Source organism: Colobus angolensis, unplaced genomic scaffold (genome assembly GCF_000951035.1).
Source record: "Colobus angolensis palliatus isolate OR3802 unplaced genomic scaffold, Cang.pa_1.0 Scaffold543, whole genome shotgun sequence".
In the NCBI taxonomy this organism is placed as follows: Eukaryota; Metazoa; Chordata; class Mammalia; order Primates; family Cercopithecidae; genus Colobus; species Colobus angolensis.
The window spans coordinates 1,622,659-1,644,723 of record NW_012118966.1 but is presented as its reverse complement, the minus strand read 5'-3'; the positions used below and the strand labels follow the sequence as shown (position 1 = coordinate 1,644,723).

Genomic DNA, 22,065 nt, shown 5'->3' with positions numbered 1-22,065 from the left:
TGCAGCACACCAACATGGCACAAGTATACATATGTAACAAACCTGCACGTTATGCACATGTACCCTAGAACTTAAAGTATAATAAAAACATAAAAAAATAAAAAAAAATTTTCTTATATACACTGCTTTAGCTGCACCTCACCCATTTTTATGTTGCGATTTTATTATTTTTCTAAATATTTGTTAATTGTTATTTCTTCTTTGATTCACAGATAATATAAAAGTGAGTTGTTTGATGTCAAAAAGTTTGAGGTTTTCCTATGTATCTTGTTGTTACTGGTTTATGAATTTTGTTGTCAGAAAACATACTCTATAATTTTTTTGAAATCTACAGAAACTATTTTATGTTTATTATTTAACTATTGAATGCAGCACTCAAATTTGGCCAAAATGGTTGATAGTGTTGTTTATGTCTTCTCTTCCTTATTAAACATTGTATCTAATTTTTATTAATTATTGTGAAAGGAGAATTGAAAATGTTTACTTTTGTTTACGGATTTGTCTGATTTTCCTTTTGGTTTTGGGTTTTTTGCTTCATATATTTTGAAGCTTTATTATTATGGGCTTATACATTGATTGTTGTTAGATCTTCCCTGTTTAATTGACCTTTTAATCTTACTGAAATATCCCTCTATCTCTGATAGTGCTCTTTGGCTTGAAGTGTATTTTATCTGATATTAGTAGAGCAAGTCTTTCTTATGCTTACTGTTTTCATGGTATATGTTTGATTTTCCTTTATTTTCAGTCTATTGTCTTTATTTTTAAAGTACATTTCTGGTAGACAACATACACTTGGGTTTCACTATTTTACTTAGTGTGTCTCTGATTGTTAATTAGAGTGTTTCATCCATTTCTATGTAATACATCATCAGTATAGTTGGATTTTAATCCACCATTTTCTTATTTGTTTTTTATCTGTTTCATTTGTGTATTGATCTTCCGTTCCTTATTTCTCACTCTTTTCTTGGGCTACTTAATTTTTTTCTAGTGTTTAATTTTAATTACTGTTGGCTTTTCAACAGTACCCTTTTGCATTATGTTGTGATTATTTGGGGAATTAAAGTATACACTTTAACTTATAATCTTCTACTTAGAGTTACTCTTGTAGCACTTGAGAAAAAAATACAAGAACCTCGAAACAGGATAGTTTTACTTACCCATACCCATCTTTTGTGTCATCATTGACATACATTAACATATCTACATCAGTTATAAATTTCACAATACAGTCTACAATACACAATGCAGTTCAATTATTGCTTTGAACTGTCATACGTGTTTTAAAGTAAGAGAAGAAGAAATATATTGTCTTTTATATTAACCTGCATATTTGTTATTTCCTGTACCCTTCATTCCCTCTTGTCAGTCCAAGTTTCCATTTGGTATTAATTTCCTTCAAGCTGAAAAACATTCGTTGGCATCTCTTACAATACAGATCTGCTGGCAGCAAATTCTTTTTTCTTTTTAATTGGAAAAATATCTTATTTTGTCTTCCATGTAGCAGGTACTTTTTACTAGATATTGAAGTCTGGGTAAACAGGATTTTTTTTTTTCTTTTAGTCTTTTAAAAATATCACTCTATTGTGTTCCTGCAGATACTGTTTCTGGAAAAAAAAAAAAAAGTAGCCACCATTTGTCTTATTTTTTCCCTGCATGTACTGGGTCGTTTCTTCCTCTGCCTTCTTTCAAAGTGTTCTCCTTTTTAACAGTTAAACTAGAATATACCTACGAGTGGTTTTCTTTGTATTTATCTTTCTTGAGATTTGTCAAGCTTTTGGATACATAAATTTGTTTTCTCTGAAATTTGGTGAAAAAATAGCCATAATTTTTTCAATTTTTTTTAATCCATTTTATCTCTTCTCTCTTTCTGAGATACTACTTGCATATATATTAGCAGTTTGCTAGTGTGTCATAGGTCACAGAAGTTTTATTCATTTATTTATCCTCTTTTCTCTCTGTTCTTTTGAGTAATTTCTACTTGTCTGCTTTCAAGTTCATTGACCTTTTCTTCTGCCATCTCTGATCTGCTGAATTTTTCATCCAGTGAATTATTTTATTTATAAATTTATATTTTGTCTTCTAGAATGTCCAGTTAATTTTTAAATGTATTTTATATTTGTCTGCTGGAATTTTCCATCTACATACTCATTATGAAAAAAATTCTTTTTAAGCATAATGATCATAGCTGCTCTAAAGTTCTTGTCTCCCAATTTCAACACGTAGGTCATCCCAGAGTTGATGTCTATTGACTTCTTCCTACCTGATTAAGGGTCACATTTCTTTTTAAATGGTTAGTGATTGTTTAAATGCTGGATATTATGAATTCTATGCTGTTGCATATCTTTCAGATTCTATAGCATTTCTTTAGAGGCTATTGAATTGTGTTTTGGTAAGAGGTTCGAATACTAGCAGATGAGGTTTATCTTTTCTCCCAGACTTGTTTTTAAACTTTCTTGGGTACAAGCGAAAGTAGCCTTATTCCTAAGGCATAGAATATCTGAGATACCTCTAAAGTACTCAGAAAATCTCTCCAATATTGCTTGTCACAACAACTTTGTCCACCATTGTTCTGTGACTGCTAAGGTCTCTGTTAATATGATAGCTTCCCAAAGGTTTTGATTTTGTTTTTGTTTTTGTTGTTGTTGTTGTTGCTGTTATTTTATTTTTTAGTCAGGTTTTGTGACATCTCTACTGGTACATATACAGCTTATTATTGGACCAGTAACTTAAGGAGATTCATCTAGAGATTTCTGATGCTCCTTCTTTGCACAGCTCCCTTCTTTGAAGTAACCGAGATCTAGAAACCCCAGCCTCATCAGCAGCCCTGAATTTCAATCTTTGACTCCGTACCTTAGTGAGGCCATTGATCCTTGCTTGGACTCTGCCTTCCACACCTCAATCTGAAAGTGCACCCCAGACAGGAGAGCTGAAAGCTGAAAGCCAAGGCAAACATGAGCCTCACATAGTGTGGATTCCCTGTCTCATGAATTACACATTTGTGCTGCTGTTCCCTAATTTCTGAAAAGAGTTGCCTCATAATTTGTCCAGAATTATAATTACTTAGGTTGGAAAGGCTAGTCTGCTACCATCGTGTTTGGAAACAAAAGTCTTTCCTACTGATTTTAAAAGATAAACTAAATATAAAATAACTATTTAATCTCGTGCCTCTGAATTAGAGATTACTTTTTCAATTGCAAAATGAGTGTACAAGCTTCTTTTTTGTTCATTGTTTCCTTTTTCTTTCTTTTTAAAAAATTTTGAGTCTTGCGTTGTCAGCAACTTTTAGCTAGGTGATGTCACTCATGAATATGCCACTTAGATACCTATGCACAAGACAAGATTTTGTGGTGCTCACATTCTAAGAGAAACAGATGTAAATACTCATAGTACAGTACATAATATGTATCATAATAGAATTATGAAAATGTTTTTAGTTGTAGCACAAAGGGAGTAAGACTGTTTTTTGGGAGAAGGGTTAGGGAAATTTGAAGAAAGCATGCTAGTTTTCAGGGATAACTCAAAAGCTGGCCATGTCAGAGGACCAGGTCATATGAAAACTTATTACAGAGATGTGAGTGTGTAAGGAAAAGTCATGGGATAATGGAATAACATACAAACCTACTAGTTATCCAAAGGAAATTATGTTTATAGCATAACAGTAATATCCTTTATGATAAGTAAAGAGAATGTTTAAAAGATGTTTATGTTTGAGATCCTTGCAGACAGTACCTAAATGATAGAGAAAGAAATCCTAACTTTGATATTACCTTATACATCTTCTAGAAATAGTCTTGACTCAACCTTCCTGGACTCATATACCAGTCAAGTTAAACTCTGTTGACTCTTCGGTCAAATGGAAGTTCCTAATACCTCCTTCACAGAGTTTTTGTGAGTTTTAAGTGAGTTAGGACGTGTGTTCTTGGAGACATACCTGATGTCTTGTAAGAGTTCATCATTAAGTACTAGAATAATGAGATGCAATAAGACTTTGGATCAGTAATTATGTTGAACCTTTAGTGAGCCCCAGATCTGAATCAAGGAAGAATACTCATTTGCTTGTTTCATAAACACCAAGATAACCATGTCACAGGCGTGGTGCTCCTAAAAATGCTTACTCTAAAAAGAAGTTCAGCAAAATTATAGCACAATTCTTTGTGTTCTATATGTCTACAGATGTTGGTTATTATTAGTCAAATGAAACAAGTCAGTTCCCAAGATTTCTGGACAGTGGATAGTTTTGGTAATAAGGAGATATAATTAATATGGTAATAACCCAGGAGTTTGAGATTACTCAAATCCTGCCCAGATGAGCTTCCTCTCCACACATACTCTCTGCAGGCTATCTTTGCATAAAATCAAAACTTTGTTGTCAGCTTAAGCTTTGTCCCCAAATACCCTTCATTTGGGCCTTGAGGCATACAATTCAAATCTCATTGATTCCTACTGGATAGCTGCAGTGGAAAGTATTGAAAGTCATTCCCTGGAGGGCTAAGCAAATCTCTTCTGATAAAGTTCTTTTTGTCTACCTGCAAGAGGGACAGTAGTATCCCTGATGGACTGAAGACCTGGTTCTTAAACCCCACACATGAACAAGTGAAATAAAAAAAGTGAGGTAACATTGACCTCTATAGGATGTGAAGCTCAGTAATCTATGGGCGCTTCCCCCAACCCTCCCCCGCACTGCCGCCCCACCACCTAGTCTTTGCTGTTTTTCTCCCTCCCTCTCTCCTGCAGGAAGATTGCTGCTGTGTCTTAGTCAGATTCCAGGATTGCATCTTGGCTGATAGTCTTAGGGATGGAACTGTCAACATGGTAGTCACCGCACTCTCAGAGAGCAAGTCTGCTGTACTTAGTGAGGTCTCCCACACAGCTTTGTTTGAAGCCCCTTCTTTAGATGCTATCCTTCTCTCTGAGAAAGGTTTTAGGTAGCAAATTCCAGAATATCTCCCTCTTTAGTAAGCTGCTTTTTTGCTTTTAAGTCTGGTCTTTCCTTTGGTCTGAGTGGTGAATTTCAAGACTCAGGTTTGGTCTTTGTATAGAACAGGAAGAACATGGTGTTTGGCTACCTTGATTCTGGGACATCTGGCTGACCCAACGTAGCCAAACACCAAGATAAAGGCATGAGAGATAGATTTGTTTGATAGTGTAAGTCATTTCCCCCCCCCCAGAAATACATTAAGTCTGTGTTCCATATGTGTCAGAATTACCCAAGCCAGATTTCTTTCTGTCTCTGTGATTTCTTTCTTTTTTAATGCGTTCATCTTTTGGAGACTACATGGACTTATATTGCCTTGCAAAAGCAATACTCAGCAGAAAAATCAATCTTTTGAATACTTTAAACAGATATAGGTCCAGAATGTGTTACAGAAACAGTTAAGAACAACCACAGCATAAGAGCAAAACTTCTAGGATGGATATGCTGTATTCATCACTGTGTTCTTTAAATTATAGGGAAGGCCAAAAGTCCCCCTGGAGACTCCAGCCTACACTGGGCAGCCATGGCATTGCCAGCATTCTTTTCTCTTATAATTGGCTTTGCTTTTGGAGCCTTATACTGGAAGGTAAGTGTTGCCATTCCTTTTTTTTTTTAATATGCTATGTTTACATAAATTATTAATCTTTTTTTCTTAAGAAATGATCCATTACGAAAACAGTGAATTCTACCTTAGTTTATAATCTAAACAAAATTTAAATTTTAGAAAGCTTCCCATTTCTCATTACATCTGGACACAATCCCTCTAGCTGATTATTCACACTTAAGAATTAGGAACTAGTGTTAATAGCCTGAACTAAATATGAAAAGGAAGATCTGCCAAAAATCATATGATAAAAGATAAATAGAAATGTCATTTGTATTATCTGCTATTTTTGGATTTCTACTCTTTTGTTCTCTTCTTATTGAAGCCTGTCTAAAATTTTAAAATGTGCAAAAATCATTGTGATTCAGCTTCTTGAAATGTCTTTTGAATTTGATTAAATGTCAACTTCTTTATTACTCTTTATCCCCCAACATCCTAAAAATGTTGAGTTGATGGTACCATGCAACTCTCGTAATTTTTTATTACAAAAACATTTTGCGTGCTACATGCTGAAAAAAACTGTTATTGGAGTTATTGACATAAAAGATAAAAGTGGAGTCCACTTACCTCTTAAATATTAGACCATTCATTGATCGTTTTACAGCATGTGTGTTTCTCCTTTTTCCAGAAGAGACAGCCAAGTCTTACAAGGGCAGTTGAAAATATACAAATCAATGAAGAGGATAATGAGATAAGGTATTTTGTTTTGCTCAATGTGTGCCTCATCAAGCATGGCATTGCCATTTCACACACTGTGTACGTGCCCATAATGTCTTTAAGAAGTCCTTCATTCATCATAGTAGATCCTAACCAGTGAGTCCCAACTCTTTATCCATGTTTCTGATGTCTCACTCTCTCTTCAATGCTGCATCTCCATTTACCTGTAGAATACCTTCACATAATTGTTTTCATGACCCTTCTTAGGGTTTATAAAGGGGTTACCTCTGCTTTCTTATTTAAGTAAGGCAGCAGAATCTTCTCAGACTCCTAGTTGTGGAGCTCTGGAGGCATATTTGCTCATGTTCTTTCTTTTCCACACTTTTATCAAAACATACTGATTCAGCTCTCAGAGCCTCTTCCTAAGCTTAGTTCTTTTGGTAGGAAGCATTATCATCACTGACATCTTTATGATCTCATGAGTTGCTGCCTCTGATCTTTTCTTTAGCCCTTCTAAACTCAACCTTTAGTCACACTCTTCTGTAAAAACTGTTTCATAGCGTGACTTCTTATTTGAAATACGTTCAGTGATTTTCTCTTGTATATTTAATATATCTTTTATTTTACTCTGGCTTTCAGAGCCCTTAACTTTTGTCAGCATGCTCTTTGTTTTCTGTAAAGCCAAATGCAAAATTCGCGGTAAGATGACTTTCCATTCACTGTAGCTGGCTCTTGTTACTCTTTCACCTTACCCTATACTGCCCAGTGCTCATATGTTCCCTTACCTTTGATTATAATTTTCATTTGGTGTGTTGCTTTCTCTCATGTCATGCCTATTTGTATACACAGACACATATGAAATGCATATAGGCATGTTTGGTGTGTATATATGCATATACAGAGAAAGAAATGTTTTAACTACTTTGAAAGACTACCTTAAGACAAATGAAGTCTTCCCTCTTCCCTATAGTAGAAAGAAGGTAAGCTCCCCATTAAATTTTGCAATCTTCTGCTACTGTATTTATAGAAAAGCTGCCTTTTACAATGCCCAGGTCATGGTGTACCTCAGAATCTCTGATTAAGAGCAAATAAGCATTTTGTTGTTGTTGTTGTTTTGTTTTTCAGTATGTTGCAAGAGAAAGAGAGAGAGTTTCAAGAAGTGTAATTGTGACTTGTATCAACACTGTTACTTTCGTATATTGGTAAGTTTTTTTACTCTCCTTTTTTTTCTTTTTTTTTTATTCTTTAAGTTCTAGGGTACATGTGCACAAAGTGCAGGTTTGTTACATATGTATACATGTGCCATGTTGGTGTGCTGCATCCATTAACTCGTCATTTACATTAGGTATATCTCCTAATGCTATCCCGCCCCCCTTCCCCCCCACCCCATGACAGGCCCCAGGGTGTGATGTTCCCCGCCCTGTGTCCAAGTGTTCTCATTGTTCAATTCCCACCAATGAGTGAGAACATGCGATGTTTGGTTTTCTGTCCTTGAGATAGTTTGCTCAGAATGATGGTTTCCAGCTTCATCCATGTTGCTATAAAGGACATGAACTCATCCTTTTCTGCAGCTGCATAGTACTCCATGGTGTATATGTGCCACATTTTCTTTAACCAGTGTATTATTGATGGACCTTTGGGTTGGTTCCAAGTCTTTGCTATTGTTAATAGTGCCACAGTAAACATATGTGTGCATGTGTCTTTATAGCAGCATGATTTATAATCCTTTGGGTATATACCCAGAAATGGAATGGCTAGGTCAAATGGTATTTCTAGTTCTAGATCCTTGAGGAATCACCACACTGTCTCCCACAATGGTTGAACTAGTTTACGGTCCCACCAACAGTGTGGAAGTGTTCCTATTTCTCCACATCCTCTCTAGCACCTGTTGTTTCCTGACTTTTAATGATTACCATTCTAACTGGTGTGAGATGGTATCTCATTGTGGTTTTGATTTGCATTTCTCTGATGACCAGTGATGATGAGCATTTTTTCATGTGTCTGTTGGTTGCATAAATATTTTCTTTTGAGAAGTGTCTGTTCATACCCTTCACCCACTTTTTGACAGGATTGTTTGATTTTTTTCTTGTAAATTTGTTTAAATTCTTTGTAGATTCTGGATATTAACCCTTTGTCAGATGGGTAGATTGTAAAAATTTTAATTCAAACTGAAGTATTTAGCAAGAACTATACAGCATATGAGATGCCAAAATTTATAAACAAACTTCATTAGTAAGTGGTCTATCAAGCAGATGTCAGTATGTTAGCTGAAGTTGTTACATAATTGAAATGTGCATATCTAATTCATTGTGTATTCTCCAGTTTTGAAAGGTAAGCAGTGTTTGTCTTGACTAGTAGATTCATCTTGTATGGGAAATGCACAAAAAATTTAACAGTTGTATGTTTACTTGGACTGTTTTTGAGGCCAGAAAATTAATTAGACAAGGGGAATATAGCAAATTAGGACTGAAATTAAGTATTACTAATAGAATAAAAATATATGGAATCAATTTTATTTAGGTGTGACCACCATAACATGATGGTATCCCATGTGTTAGATGCTGAAACAAGAGAAAACCAGAATGTTTCCCTGCCATTTTAAGGAAAAAGAGAAAACATCCAAATATCTTACAGTCAGGAGAGTAAGATTTTCAAGGTCAATTGCCACCTTCCACATGACTAGTAATAATTATGCATCATAATAGTTCAGAGCCCAGGATACACTGAGCATAAACACATGGCAGACACGTGCTGTGATTGTATGGGTCTGCAGAAGTATTGTGGGAGAAAGGAGAGTAAGATGTGACTAGAAGTTACTGGTGATCATTATCTCCTGTCCTGTCTACTGTCTCTGCTGCCTTGCTGCTGCCTTGCTGCGGGAAGACCCACAGCTGCATTAACTTAATCAGCATTGATTCATGCTGTCCCTCACTGCTTCTGCTAATTGGCTGTTATTTTTGTTACTGTCATGGAATCCTGAGTGCATTTACCACAGTGGCATGCAAATATTCTCTTCTCTTTCTAATTCCTCATTTCTTCTGTCCATTCCCTCATTGTCAAAGGATTATTTACTCTCCTCTTTATTACCTAGAATAGTCTGTAGTGAGTTCCTTCTTCACCCTGCAAGTAACTGCCCTTCCAGCTTTAACCCCTGTCCCAGCTTCAGAGATTTATCTCTAGGCTGAATCTTCTTCAGTGGAGCTGAGTCATAAAGTATCTGGCCTCCTGTATGAGCTTACTTTTATGGTTATACAACAACATTTTTTTAACAACTCAAGATAACATGATATAATTATGTTGCATATTTCTCTAACACTGTAATACTTTATTCTACACACTCTGTCACTTTTACCTTCAATCAGACTCTTGATTAACATGTCCATACCATGAATAGCACCCTCTGTTTTCTGCTGCCCATTCCCACTTCTTTCTAGGCTCATTCTTCCTGTCAAATAATGTGAATGGATAGACCCTTTGCTTAACACTTTTTATTTTCTGGAGCAATATTTCCCAAGCTGAAATGATGCTTTTTCCTAAAATTCATTTTTTTGCCTTTGAACCATAAGATGAGATTCACTGTTTTCTTTTTGTTTTTTTCCTTCCTTTTCTTCTTCTTCTTGACAGCCATTTCAGTTCTCTCAAGCAGCATTCACAAACCAGACATTAAATGGTTAATTGAGTCTTAAATGCTCAAGTAATGTCCTCTGTTGTTTGATTTGGGATTGCATTGCTGGGATCCTGTTTTGGCACACAGGTCTTTAATCATGTGGTTTTAATTATGACATTTGTCCCATGACATTTGGGAGTGGATTAGGATACGGAAACCCAGGCCACTTGTTTAGGAGGAAAAAAGATGGTATTTTAAAGCAACCATAGTCAAACAACTTATGAATGTTTGAATACTCAGTTAACATTCCAAGACAAGAGCTGGGTCTTTCTGTTTCTTGCTGTACCTTCAACACCTGACATGCTACCTGTGCACTGTTGGCTCTCTATAAATGTTTGTTGAATGAGAGACTGAGTGAGTGACTCAGCCCTAAATGAAAGTTTAAACAAATGGCAAAGAAGATTGTTCTTCTGAAGTAGGGTTTGTTTTTATCTTTTGTGTGAATGTGTGTGTTTAATTTATTGGCTTGGATTAATGAGACAGCAAGGTATGTATATGAAGAGGGAATATAATCACATAGAAAATTAATAAATTATTTTTCTTAAGGTATGAATTATTACTCATGTATAAAATGAATCACATTAGCTAGGTTAAAGAAGCCAGAATTATCCAGAAAAAAAAAAAAAAAAACCCAGCTCACTTATTGAGTAGTCAATGGGAAATAGATCGCAGAATGAATGAAAACATGACTCATTCTCCTTCATAAAGTGCCTTACTCATCATCTCTGCAAAGCTCTGCCAAGGCTCGGGTCACATACTACCACCTACAAAAAGCTGACTTCCCAAATGAAAATAATCTCTATTTGTGACCCTCTAAATAGATTTCATATGACCCTTGGTAGGACATCACAGTCACTTAAATGAACATTTTATGCCCTTTTCAAAACCATAAGCTCTTAGGGGGCAGGATTTCTTTTTTCTTAATTTAATTTTGGAGCCCCACTAAACAATGTCACTTATACTGTGCACATATAAATGATGAATAACTATTTGTTGAATAAATTAATGGAAAGATGAATGAATATCTCAGAATTATAATAACATGAGAATAAAATATATGAAGATAAAAACAGAAATAAACTTGTATGTGTGTATGAGTACATAAGAATTCAAATGCTGAGAGAAAAGTAGGGAAAGAGGGAGAAAAGGGCCAGTTCATCATCAAGAATCTGAAAACCCCAAAGTAAAAATGAGTGTATATCATTTGTAATCATCTATTGACTACCCATTATATGAAGTAAACCCTTACATTTGGCCTCATACTAACAGAGATGGGAAACCCTCCAAGGAACTCTTAAGTCTAGTTCCTAGATAGGTGTGTAGTAGAGGGAAAGTCTGGGCCTAGATAGGTGTGTAGTAGAGGGAAAGTCTGGGCCTGGATAGGTGTGTAGTAGAGGGAAAGTCTGGGCCTGGATAGGTGTGTGGTAGAGGGAAAGTCTGGGCCTGGATAGGTGTGGAGTAGAGGGAAAGTCTGGGCCTGGATAGGTGTGTAGTAGAGGGAAAGTCTGGGCCTGGATAGGTGTGTAGTAGAGGGAAAGTCTGGGCCTGGATAGGTGTGTGGTAGAGGGAAAGTCTGGGCCTGGATAGGTGTGGAGTAGAGGGAAAGTCTGGGCCTGGATAGGTGTGGAGTAGAGGGAAAGTCTGGGCCTGGATAGGTGTGGAGTAGAGGGAAAGTCTGGGAGACCAAACTATGATGTGGTAGGAGAGAAAATCTTCTAAAAAATAAGAGTAACTGTAGTAAAAAATACCAAGATAGAAATAAAATGTGGAGCTGCAATTATACATTTAAAAATAGATATGATTTGGATTATAATCATTTGCTTGGTTAGCAAGGAAGAGGAAAATACAAGGAATGACTCAGGTTTATGGCAAGGATTTCTCCCTGAAATGGAAGTTTCACCAACTGAAACAAATTAAATCAAGACAAATATTGGAACAGTAGAATAGAGAACATATGGGCTAGTTCTCTGAAGGAAATAACCTATAATTGGGAAATGAAAAGAAGGAGGGTTTAATATCTTAAATACAAGGAACAAACGTGGAAGGAATGTATTGAACTAGAAAGAACAACAAAAAAATTTGCACCTAGGAAAAAATATGCCAGGAGTGGTGGCTCATGCCTGTTATCCCAGTACCTTGGGGGGCTGAGGTGGGAGGATCACTTGAGCCCAGGAGTTTGAGACCAGCCTGGGTAACATAGGGAGACCCCATCTCTACAAATAATTTAAAAATTGGGTGGGCATGGTGGTGTGCACCTGTGGTCTCAGCTACTCAGGAGGTTGAGGCAGGAGGATTGCCTAAGCCCGAGAGGTTAAGGCTATAGTAAGCCATGATCAAATCACAGCATTCCAACCGTGATGATGGAGCAAGGCCTGGTCTCAAAATATAAAAATAAAAAATTAACTGAAGTTGTGTTTATTTGACACCATGCATGAGAATAGCTATGTGAAAAGTTAAAAATTTACTTGGTCACATAGCTTATTTCTAGTATCCATAGCAGCATCCTACAGAAACCTTTTTCATATTGGGTTGTGTATAGCAAAGATTAAGATAAATAAATAAAACAGATACATTATATTAAAAGCTTTATTTAGGTTAATACATTACAGGAAACTTTTGCTCTTTACTCTTCCCACAAATGTGATTCCAACAAATTCTAGTAGGTGCACTGATGGATGCAAAGCTTAATATAACTTCGTTGTGTCCTCAGATTGTTTATAGCCTACAAAAAGAAATCAGACATATACATAATAACCAATTTTTAAAAGTGAACTAAAAGTTTACAAAGTTACTTTGATCAAAGTCCAGGCCTCTGCGTGTGGTCCTACAAGTTGTGAATTCAACACAGTTCTAGATACTGGCATGGATGACATCTTAGAATTGGGCACACCCAAATACAATTACCTATTTTTGAAAGGAGAGAGAAATCACTAACAATAGGAGAAAAGCTTCACTTTGTAAGTGATGGAGGTAGCATCTGTACAGAGCACACGGCGTAAACTAAGTCAGGAAAGTCCCAAAGTAGAAACTATGTTCAAGGGTCAGTTTGGACAGTTGGATTTCAGTGGAAGTCACATATAAAGAGTTAACATGCTGAGAAGAAAGGGTGAGCATCAATTTGAGAAAGGGTTTGAATTCCAGGAATGGAGCTTAAAATATAAGCTTGTGTGACATAGGGAGCTATTGGGATAAAATGCTGTAAGAAAGATGTGGGTGACAATCAAAGCAGAAGTGTGGGAAAACTAATTCGTTGTTGGTATGGCAAGATGTATGGGAATGGTTAACTAGAGAAATGGAGTCCACTTACCAGGCCGGTCTTCAAATAAGATGTGAGAGAGAATGACAACAGAATTAGCATCAGGGCCAGGAAATGAGAAAGCATAGACCATTTGAAGACATGCAGTAAAAGAATCAACAAATCCTAGTTACTAATGGGATGTGAGACTTGTCATCACAGGTAGAACTCAAGAATGATTTGGAGACTATGGGACTTACCAGAGTGTGGTGGCATTAACAGGAAATGTGAAATCAGGAGAAGAAGCTGTTGGTAAATATTATTGAAACTGATCAGTGGCCAAATATGTTAGACTGGAACTTCAGATAACAGTCAGGCCTGGAAAGAATAGATTTGCAATTTGAGAGTTATCTGCAAAGAATCTTATTTGAGACCTTGAAAGAAAAATGGCTTCGTCACAGAAATGGCCCAGTGTGGTTAATAGTAAATAGCATGGGTTTGATTGTGGAGAGGTTCACCAAAGAAATACAAACAAAATGTCCTGTATATCTGAACTAAGGGGGAAGAAGATAAATCTTAGAATTGGAATAAAGGACAATTTCAAGTCAAGCTTGGAAATTCAGGCCTCAAGGTTTGGGAATGGTTGGTTACCAAATGGCAAGATCTGTGATTCTTTGCCAGATATTTCCTAAGACTTTTCCAACGCTTTGGAAGTTTGGTTTCTGTAGATAGATTGTAAAGCAGATGATTAGAAGGGATTAGACTTGCGTTCAAGCCTTGACTCTTTGGTGTATCATACTAGATGAGTTTATATCAGTTAACCAGTTCATGTCTTTTAAACTTTGGTTTTTCATGTGTAATGAGGGTTAATGGTAAATTTACTCTTCTTATTTCACAAGGGTTCTTGCAAGACCCAGGTTGTCATTATAAAAATTGTAGTTTTGTTCTATGGGAAAACGGGTGTCAGTCTTTAAGTTTATTTTCTTTGCTAGGTGACCCAGGGACAAAATCAAAAATAGATTTCCAATCTTCTCTACATATAATTATCTTATCTTGCTCTCGCTCTTTTTTTTTTTTTTTTTTTTGAGAGAGAGTCTTGCTCTGTAGCCCAGGCTGGAGTGCAGTGGTAGTGGTGTGATCTCAGCTCACTGCAACCTCCGCCTCCTGGGTTGAAGGGGTTTTGTGCCTCAGCCCCTGAGTAGCTGGAACTACAGGTGTGCACTACCACACCCAGCTAATTTTTGTATTTTTAGTAGAGACAGGGTTTCACCATGTTGGCCAGGCTGGGCTCAAACTCCTGACTTCAGGTGATCCGCCTACCTTAGCCTCCCAAAGTGCTGGGATTACAGGCGTGAGCCACCATGCCCATCCTACATTTAATTCTCTACATTCAGCTTTGTGTTTCAAACTATTTATACCTTTAAAAAATACATTCTTTTGCTTTTTGTGGTTCCCTTTTGCTTTCTAACCATGCTTTTAAAATATTTTCTATATATTTTGGATTTCTGAAGTTTTATCTTAGTATCTATTAATTTTTGTTCTAGATTTAATTCTGATTTCCTAAATACAGGTTGTCTAGCTTCTAGAGTTCTCTGTTTGTTAAATTGTATAAGACAGTTTTTAATATATTACATTTAGAGAGACTGGGAAAATATTGCAATTCTTATTACTCACACAATGGAATTTTATGGCTAATCTGTGTAATGATCTCAATACTTTAAAAACAGTGATCTGTGACGCTGGGTTGATAAACAAGGACAAAAGTAGTGAAAGAGATTGAGCAGAGAAAACGAGAAATGCAAAACACGTTTATTTAGAGATTGTGATTGAAGATGGGATGATGATACCATCTATATATATTTTTTTAAGTAGAGAAGAAATTCACATACTTTACTGGAAAGTTGAAACATCTGAAAGCTAGTAGATTAACACAAGTACTGAAGAACTAAAACAAAATATGGCTTTCATGCTTCAACAAGTACAATAAGCTACACCGAAGCCAAATGAACCTTCCACAGAGGCTTTGTTGGGATGTGGTGCCAAGATTTCAGTCTTTCTTTTTTTGGCTGGAAGTATTGGATGAAGTCTTTCTGCTCCTATTTCCTCAGCTGGGAGAAATGATTGCTAGAACCTAACTAGATAGTCAAGATACTAGAGTGGCTCAGTGGCCATGTGAGGCTGTTACTTGTTGGTGGCCACTGACCAGCTTCTCCACCTGTCCTAGGGATCTCTTTCATGCTACTCCATCTATCTCCACTTCTCTGGTCTCCACTCTCCAGACACTTCTTTGTTCATCAATCCTTCTCCCTTCACCCCCATGTACTACCTTTTATAGTCTTGCTAGAGAAATTCAAAGCTAACTAGGTTGATAATTGTATTATCACAAACTGAGATCATTGGTAGAATATCAGGAGGTATGAAAGTTACAGAGTGAAATATTTATTGAGAATCTGTTAAGTGCCAGGCATTGTTATAAGAGTGGAGGTACAGCGGTAAAAGAGATGGAGAAGCTCCCTGCCCTCATGGAGCTTCTATTTTAATGGGAGGACATAGATAATAAACAATAAGTAAGATTGCTTCATATAATGTGTTACTGGGGAGATCATAGAAAATGACTGATCACTGCATCTAAGAAAACATTTATCAAGTTCTTTTATGCTATGTAAGTGAAGCATACATTGTAAATCTGTTACTCATTCTGTGGTCATATATGATTTCAGCTATTGAGATTTTTTTTAAAGGCAGAAGGCAGATACACCATAATCTCTCTTTTTGTTTCCTTCCTTTCTAGGCTGGTAACAGTTCATGTTTGCTTCATAAATGAAGCAGCTTTAAACAAATTCATATTCTGTCTGGAGTGACAGACCACATCTTTTTCTGTTCTTGCTACCCATGACTTTATATGGATGATTCAGAAATTGGAACAGAATGTTTTACTGTGAAACTGGCACTGAATTAATCATCTATAAAGAAGAACTTGCATGGAGCAGGACTCTATTTTAAGGACCTGCAGGACTTGGGTCTCATTTAGAACTTGCAGCTGATGTTGGAAGAGAAAGCACGTGTCTCAGACTGCATGCACCATTTGCATGGCTCCAGAAATGTCTGCTGACAAAACACCTAGCTTTATTCTTCAGATACAAACTGCAGCCTGTAGTTATCCTGGTCTTCGCAAGTAGATTTCAGCTTGGATAGTAGGGGTAACAATTTTTCTCAAAGGGATCTAGAAAAAATTGTTTAAAACTCAGTAGTGTCAGCCACTGTACAGTGTAGAAAGCAGTGGGAACTGTGATTGGAGTTGGCAGCATGTCAGCTTTATAGTTACTGATTAGTGATATGGGTCTGATTTTGATCTCTTCCTGATGTAAACCATGCTCACCCATATCCCACTAAACAAATGCAAATGGTTGCCTGGTTCCATTTATGCAAGGGAGCCAGTACTGAATTAGGCCTTGGCAGAGGGGAGACTCTCCAAAAGAGTCATCGCAGAAAGAAGTTAAGAACACTGAACATCAGAACAGTCTGCTGAGGAGGACATCGGCATCCTGGGAAAGTCTGCCTTTTCCCTTGACCACTATGGGGTGTATAAATTGTGTTTGCAAAATATGTTATGATGCGTTTGTACTCTAAAACTATTACAGAGCTATGTAAAGGGACTTAGGAGAAAATGCTGAATGTAAGATGGTCCCATTTCAATTTCCACCATGGGAGAGAATAAAAATAAATTATGACATTTAGTATCTAACATTAGAAAACCAAGCCCACATGCTAATATGGGTGTTGAAAACTAGGTTACTTGGAATGCAAGGAATGAGGAAACTTTAGTTATTTATAGTATAATCACCATTATCAGTTTAAAGGATCCATTTATTTAAAATCAGGCACTCTGTATTCATTAAGCTTTTTGAATTAAAAATAAAAAGAAAGCTTTATGTAGTTATGCATGTCAGTTTGCTATTTAAAATGTGTGACAGTGTTTGTCATATTAAAAGTGAATTTGGCAGGAATTCCCAAGATGGACATTGTGCTTTTAAACTAGAACTTATAAGACATTATGTGAATATCCCTTGCCAGTTTTTCTAATATTCAAGAAAACGTCCGAGTAAAGTCAAAGAATGATTTCTTATGGTTTATTTTGATGAAAGTTCTTTTAACATGTCTTGAATGTACACATAAAGGAATCCAAAGCTTTCCATTCTAACTTAATCTTTGTGATAACATTATTGCCATGTTCTACAACCATAAGATGACAGTTTTCAATGTAGTGACACAAAAGGGCATGAAAACTAACTGCTAGCTTTCCTTTCATTTCAAAAGTCCAAGAATTTCTAGTATATTTAGATTTTAGCTTCTGTTCAAAGCTAATCCAGATGCAACTCCAGTAAGTGGCCTTTGCTCTTTTTTGTACCAAAGAGCCCAGATGATTCTTACAGTCCCTTTCTTCTCTAACATGCTGTGGTTCCTTAAATATGAGTAATTTCTCTAAGATGTAACCCAGGTGCTTTGAGAAGCTGCATTAAGGTGTTCAGGCCCTCAGATATCCCATGGTACACTTGATTAGTAATAAAACCAGAGATCAACTTAATTGCTGATAGGTCCTGTCTCAGTGTGTGGCATTGATTGTTTTCAGGAAAATAGATAGAGATTAATATGAGTTATGTGTATAGGTCGTGTATAGATTGAGAAGATAGATACTTCTCAATCTAGTAGTTTGATTTATTTAACCAGTGGTTTCAGTTTGCTTCAGCATATGAAAATGCTGCTTAATGTGCTTAAGAGTATAATAAATGTACTTTTGTCCTCAAACCTAGTAGCTGGATTTTAACACTCATGGACTTGGTCTTAATCGATGGAATTAAATAAACAAATTCAATAAGTTATTAAATCTGACATGGTAGGAGAGGGGAGATGTGTCCTGCTTATTAAATGTATTGGTCCATTGAAAGTTACATGGATTGCTAATTTTTAAAACACTAAAGTTGAATAAAATGCATGAACAATAGAAAAATGCTGAACGTTATTTTGGATGCTAGCTGCTTGGACATTAACTGTGTCATTTCTGCTTTGAGATAAAAATATATATTTATCTTTGCTTATTTTATCCCAGATGTGTTCTGAATATCCTTCTTCATAAATCATGGAAAACTCACTGCTGACAACTGAAATCGCCTTTTCAGTTGGTGCCATGTATCTGATAGTTCTATCTTACAAGGTTTCAAAATTACCTTTTAAAATGATCTCAGAAATCTGCAGATTCTTAACGATACTGAAAGCTTTGCACCTCTTTGGTAGAAACCAAGTCTATTTAAATAACGGCTTTATGATAAATGGTGCCTCCTGAGTGATAATGAAGTGTTGCTGGATATTGTGTTGTAATTTAATGCACTTACCACACTGCCACCTTTTAATGAGTGAGAGACAAATTAATTTTTCTTCAATACAATAATAGAACAAGTAGCCTATTCTCTTAAAAAGTATGGGAAAAAATGAAAATTATGAAAAATTTATGCATACCTAATGAATTATTGGTTTTAGTAAGAAATAAATACATTTCATTGAACTTTAAAGTACTTTGGAGAAACTTTGAGTCCAGTTTTGCTACTCTAATTCAACTGAAGTTATAAATAAAGAGAAAAATTCATTCAGAAATCATAGATATTTAAAAATGTTTTACTGCAGCCAAGTTTTCATTTCAAAATGTAATTCCAGTTTGGAGCTTTTAGGCATTCTGTATATTTAAAAAATATATTCTTCAAAAATGCATTTTGGCCTGGTGGAATGGATGTTGCAAAAGATCATCCAGAGCCTCCAGTGTGTCTTTAACTGATATGGTAAATCACCTCTCCTCTTTGGATCTCAATTTTTTATTTATCTATATGGTAAACTCAGAGATCACTCCTTAGGGGTGAGTCCTATTGCAATATGACTGACAAAGAAGATAAAATAGCATTGAAACTAACCCATAGAAAATATCCAATTATGGACTCAGTGAATAAGTATCTTGACCATAAAAAGTCATTGCTGTTCTTATTTCTAATGTAAATAGTGTCCATTAGTAAAAGTGAAATTCAGTCTCAAGTAGGGTGAATTGGATCACCATTTACACAAGAGATGGCTTTTTCCTTTGCTTAAATAAACATTTTGGATCACCTCCAAAGAATGAAAACCAGTAGTACATTTTAGTCATATTAGTCAGGATCAGAAACTGTAAGATGTGTGTAACATTTGGAAATGCACCAAAGTGAGCATTTAAATCTTCTCATTTTATTGAAAACTAAGAGCAGAAAATGTAAAATGCTCATAAAGTTTTTGAATGCCAAAAGATATTTTAGAACCAATTTATAAAGGGGTAATTCATTAATTACACTTTAAAATTGGAAAGTGGGATAAGAATTCTAAAGTAAACCAGCTTATCTTTGAAACAACATTATTTTGAAATTGGCTTTAAAATAAAACTATTCAGATTGAAATTCTAATTAGTTCATTTGTGGAATTAGATCACACAATTCATAGTGTTGCTGCTTTCCATTAACTAGTCTTGAAATGCCTTTGTTTGTAAAAATAAAATAATGGTACTTTCATTTTATAACAAGGTGTTTTTTTAAAGAGGTAATCCATGCTAAAGTGGATATTCATGATCCTGAAATGTTTACTGAGCATTGTAAATTTATTTATAACTGCCATCTCCAACTACATCCTTATGATGTTTTTAACAATAAAATTAAATCAATTGTTTAAACTAAAGACCACACCGTTTTCCAGTACTTGATCCCTGAGCTACAAGACTCACTAAATATAATTTTCCAATCAAAATATTCTATTCTCCTATATTCTAAGGATTAATATGTGATTATAGTGTCCACTTGCCACCATTTTTTTAATCAATGGACTTGAAAAGTATTAATTTAGATGGATGCACAGATATACCCTTAGTTCAGTCATAGATTGGAGTTTGCATATAATAATGTAAATGTATGTCAACACTATTCTAAATAGTTTTATTATGACTGAAATTTAATTAAATAAAAAAGGTTGTAAAATGTGATGTGTATGTGTATATACTGTATGTGTACTTTTTAAAATAGGTGTATGTCCCAACCCTTTTTTATACAGGTTTGAATTTAAATTTACATTATATATACATATACTTTATTGTTCTAAATAAAGAATTTTATGCACTCTCATAAATTTGCCCTGTCCTTTTATATCTTAAGTTTATCACATATGTTTACAACATGGTTGAGCATTTATTAAACTACAGTCAAAATTTTTTATGGAAACTTTTGTCATTAATCTAGATTTTGTTGAAATATGGACACAAGGAGATATGAAATTATTTAAATTCAATAAATATTTATTGATTACTAAGATAAGTAATCAAGGAAAATAAACAATGAATTAACACGATGTTTGCTTTCAAGAGATTTATAACTTGGTTGGGGAAAAGAAATGCAATAGATATATAGAAAAACACTATAATAGATATAGCTTAGGGCATGCAGGAAGGAGAAATGGATACAGAATGAGGAGGACCGTGGAGGAGCTGATGTTTGGACTAAGAAGGATGAGATAAATTTTTATAGTGAGAATTATGCCCAGTCAGAGCAGCATTTTCCATAGAAAGAATTTATAAAATTTCTAATCTTATTTTATCAAATCAAACAGGTATGTCCTTAGCATACACCATATAAAAAGACATACGCAGAGATAAGACCAGAGCCTTCAATGTAACAACAGGGAGTGCAGACACTATTCTCAGAGTCCCTGAGAAGCCTAGACTCCTTTGCTTGTTTCTGAGAAGAATGACAAGATCAAAACCCACCACAGCTTCTGTGATTTAGGCAGTAGATAATCATCCTGCTTAACCACTGGATGCTATTTGACTCTCAGGCACATACCCTTGCTATATGACACCACACTTATCACCCACCATTTCTTTTCAGAATCTGCTGATTCTCTCTCCTCTGTTTACCTTTTATATTGCCAACTTCGACCAATATATGACTAGATGATTAGAATAGCCTCCTAACTGATCACATGATTCTACTTTCACCCTTTTTCAACCAGTTTGTCACATTATAGTGAATAATAGGGAGACATCTGGTTGGTGTGTGTGTGTGTGTGTGTGTGTGTGTATGTGTGTTTCTGGCTAAAACACTTGGATGGCTTCCCACTATTTTTGAGATAAAACCCAAACTCTTCAACATGGCCTACAAGGCTCTACTTGAGCCACCTCATCTTTTTTTTGTTGTTGTTGGATTGCTCATTGTTGTCTTTAATCCATAAACAACATGAAGGTTGGGTCCATAAATACTGATATAATTGCAGTCCTCAAATGTAGTGCAAATGATAATTAGTGGAATTGAAACAAAATGTGATCTAAATGGCTATCACCTACCGCACTGAGAAGTTATTTTTTAAGATTGTTATTATGGACAATTAGAAATACATGCAAAAGTCGGCAAGATAGTGTAACAAATTCATATAACCATAACCCTACTTCAACCTTACTCAACTCCTAAACAATCTTGTTTTACCTAAACTCCCTATCCACTCCCCATTTCATATCATTTTCAGGAAAGTACTTAAATGTATTTGATCTGGAAATATTTCTATGTATATCTCTAATTGTTAACTTTTAGAAAGCATAACCCTGGTACCCTTGTTATACCTAAGAAAAGTTATTAGTAATTTCTTAATATCAAAGAGCCAACAAGTATTTACATTTTAACTCTCTCACACTGTACACTGCAGTATTGCACTAGAGTAGGGTATAAAATAGAGTTAAAAGTCCCCCTTGAACATTAAAGTTAGTTTCCCTGGAGATAAATACTGCTAATTATTCCTCATTAACTTCTGGAATTTTTTGGCATGTGCAAACTATGTATGCATCTGTATGCAATACCAGTCTCTAACCTTATCTCTCA

General features: G+C 35.5%; 1 protein-coding gene across 2 annotated transcripts in view; it reads left to right on the top strand.

Annotated features, from left to right (window-relative positions):
- Nucleotides 1-20,322, top strand: part of KITLG (KIT ligand) — an 88,251-nt gene extending 67,929 nt beyond the window's left edge. For both annotated transcript variants that reach the window (XM_011961269.1, XM_011961268.1), the window contains 4 exons: nt 5,452-5,561; nt 6,208-6,275; nt 7,362-7,438; nt 15,930-20,322. In XM_011961269.1, the coding sequence (XP_011816659.1) occupies nt 5,452-5,561; nt 6,208-6,275; nt 7,362-7,401 (218 nt within the window). In that variant the 3' untranslated portion in view covers nt 7,402-7,438; nt 15,930-20,322. The remainder of the gene's footprint in view (nt 1-5,451; nt 5,562-6,207; nt 6,276-7,361; nt 7,439-15,929) is intronic.
- The last annotated feature ends 1,743 nt before the right edge of the window (nt 20,323-22,065 follow it).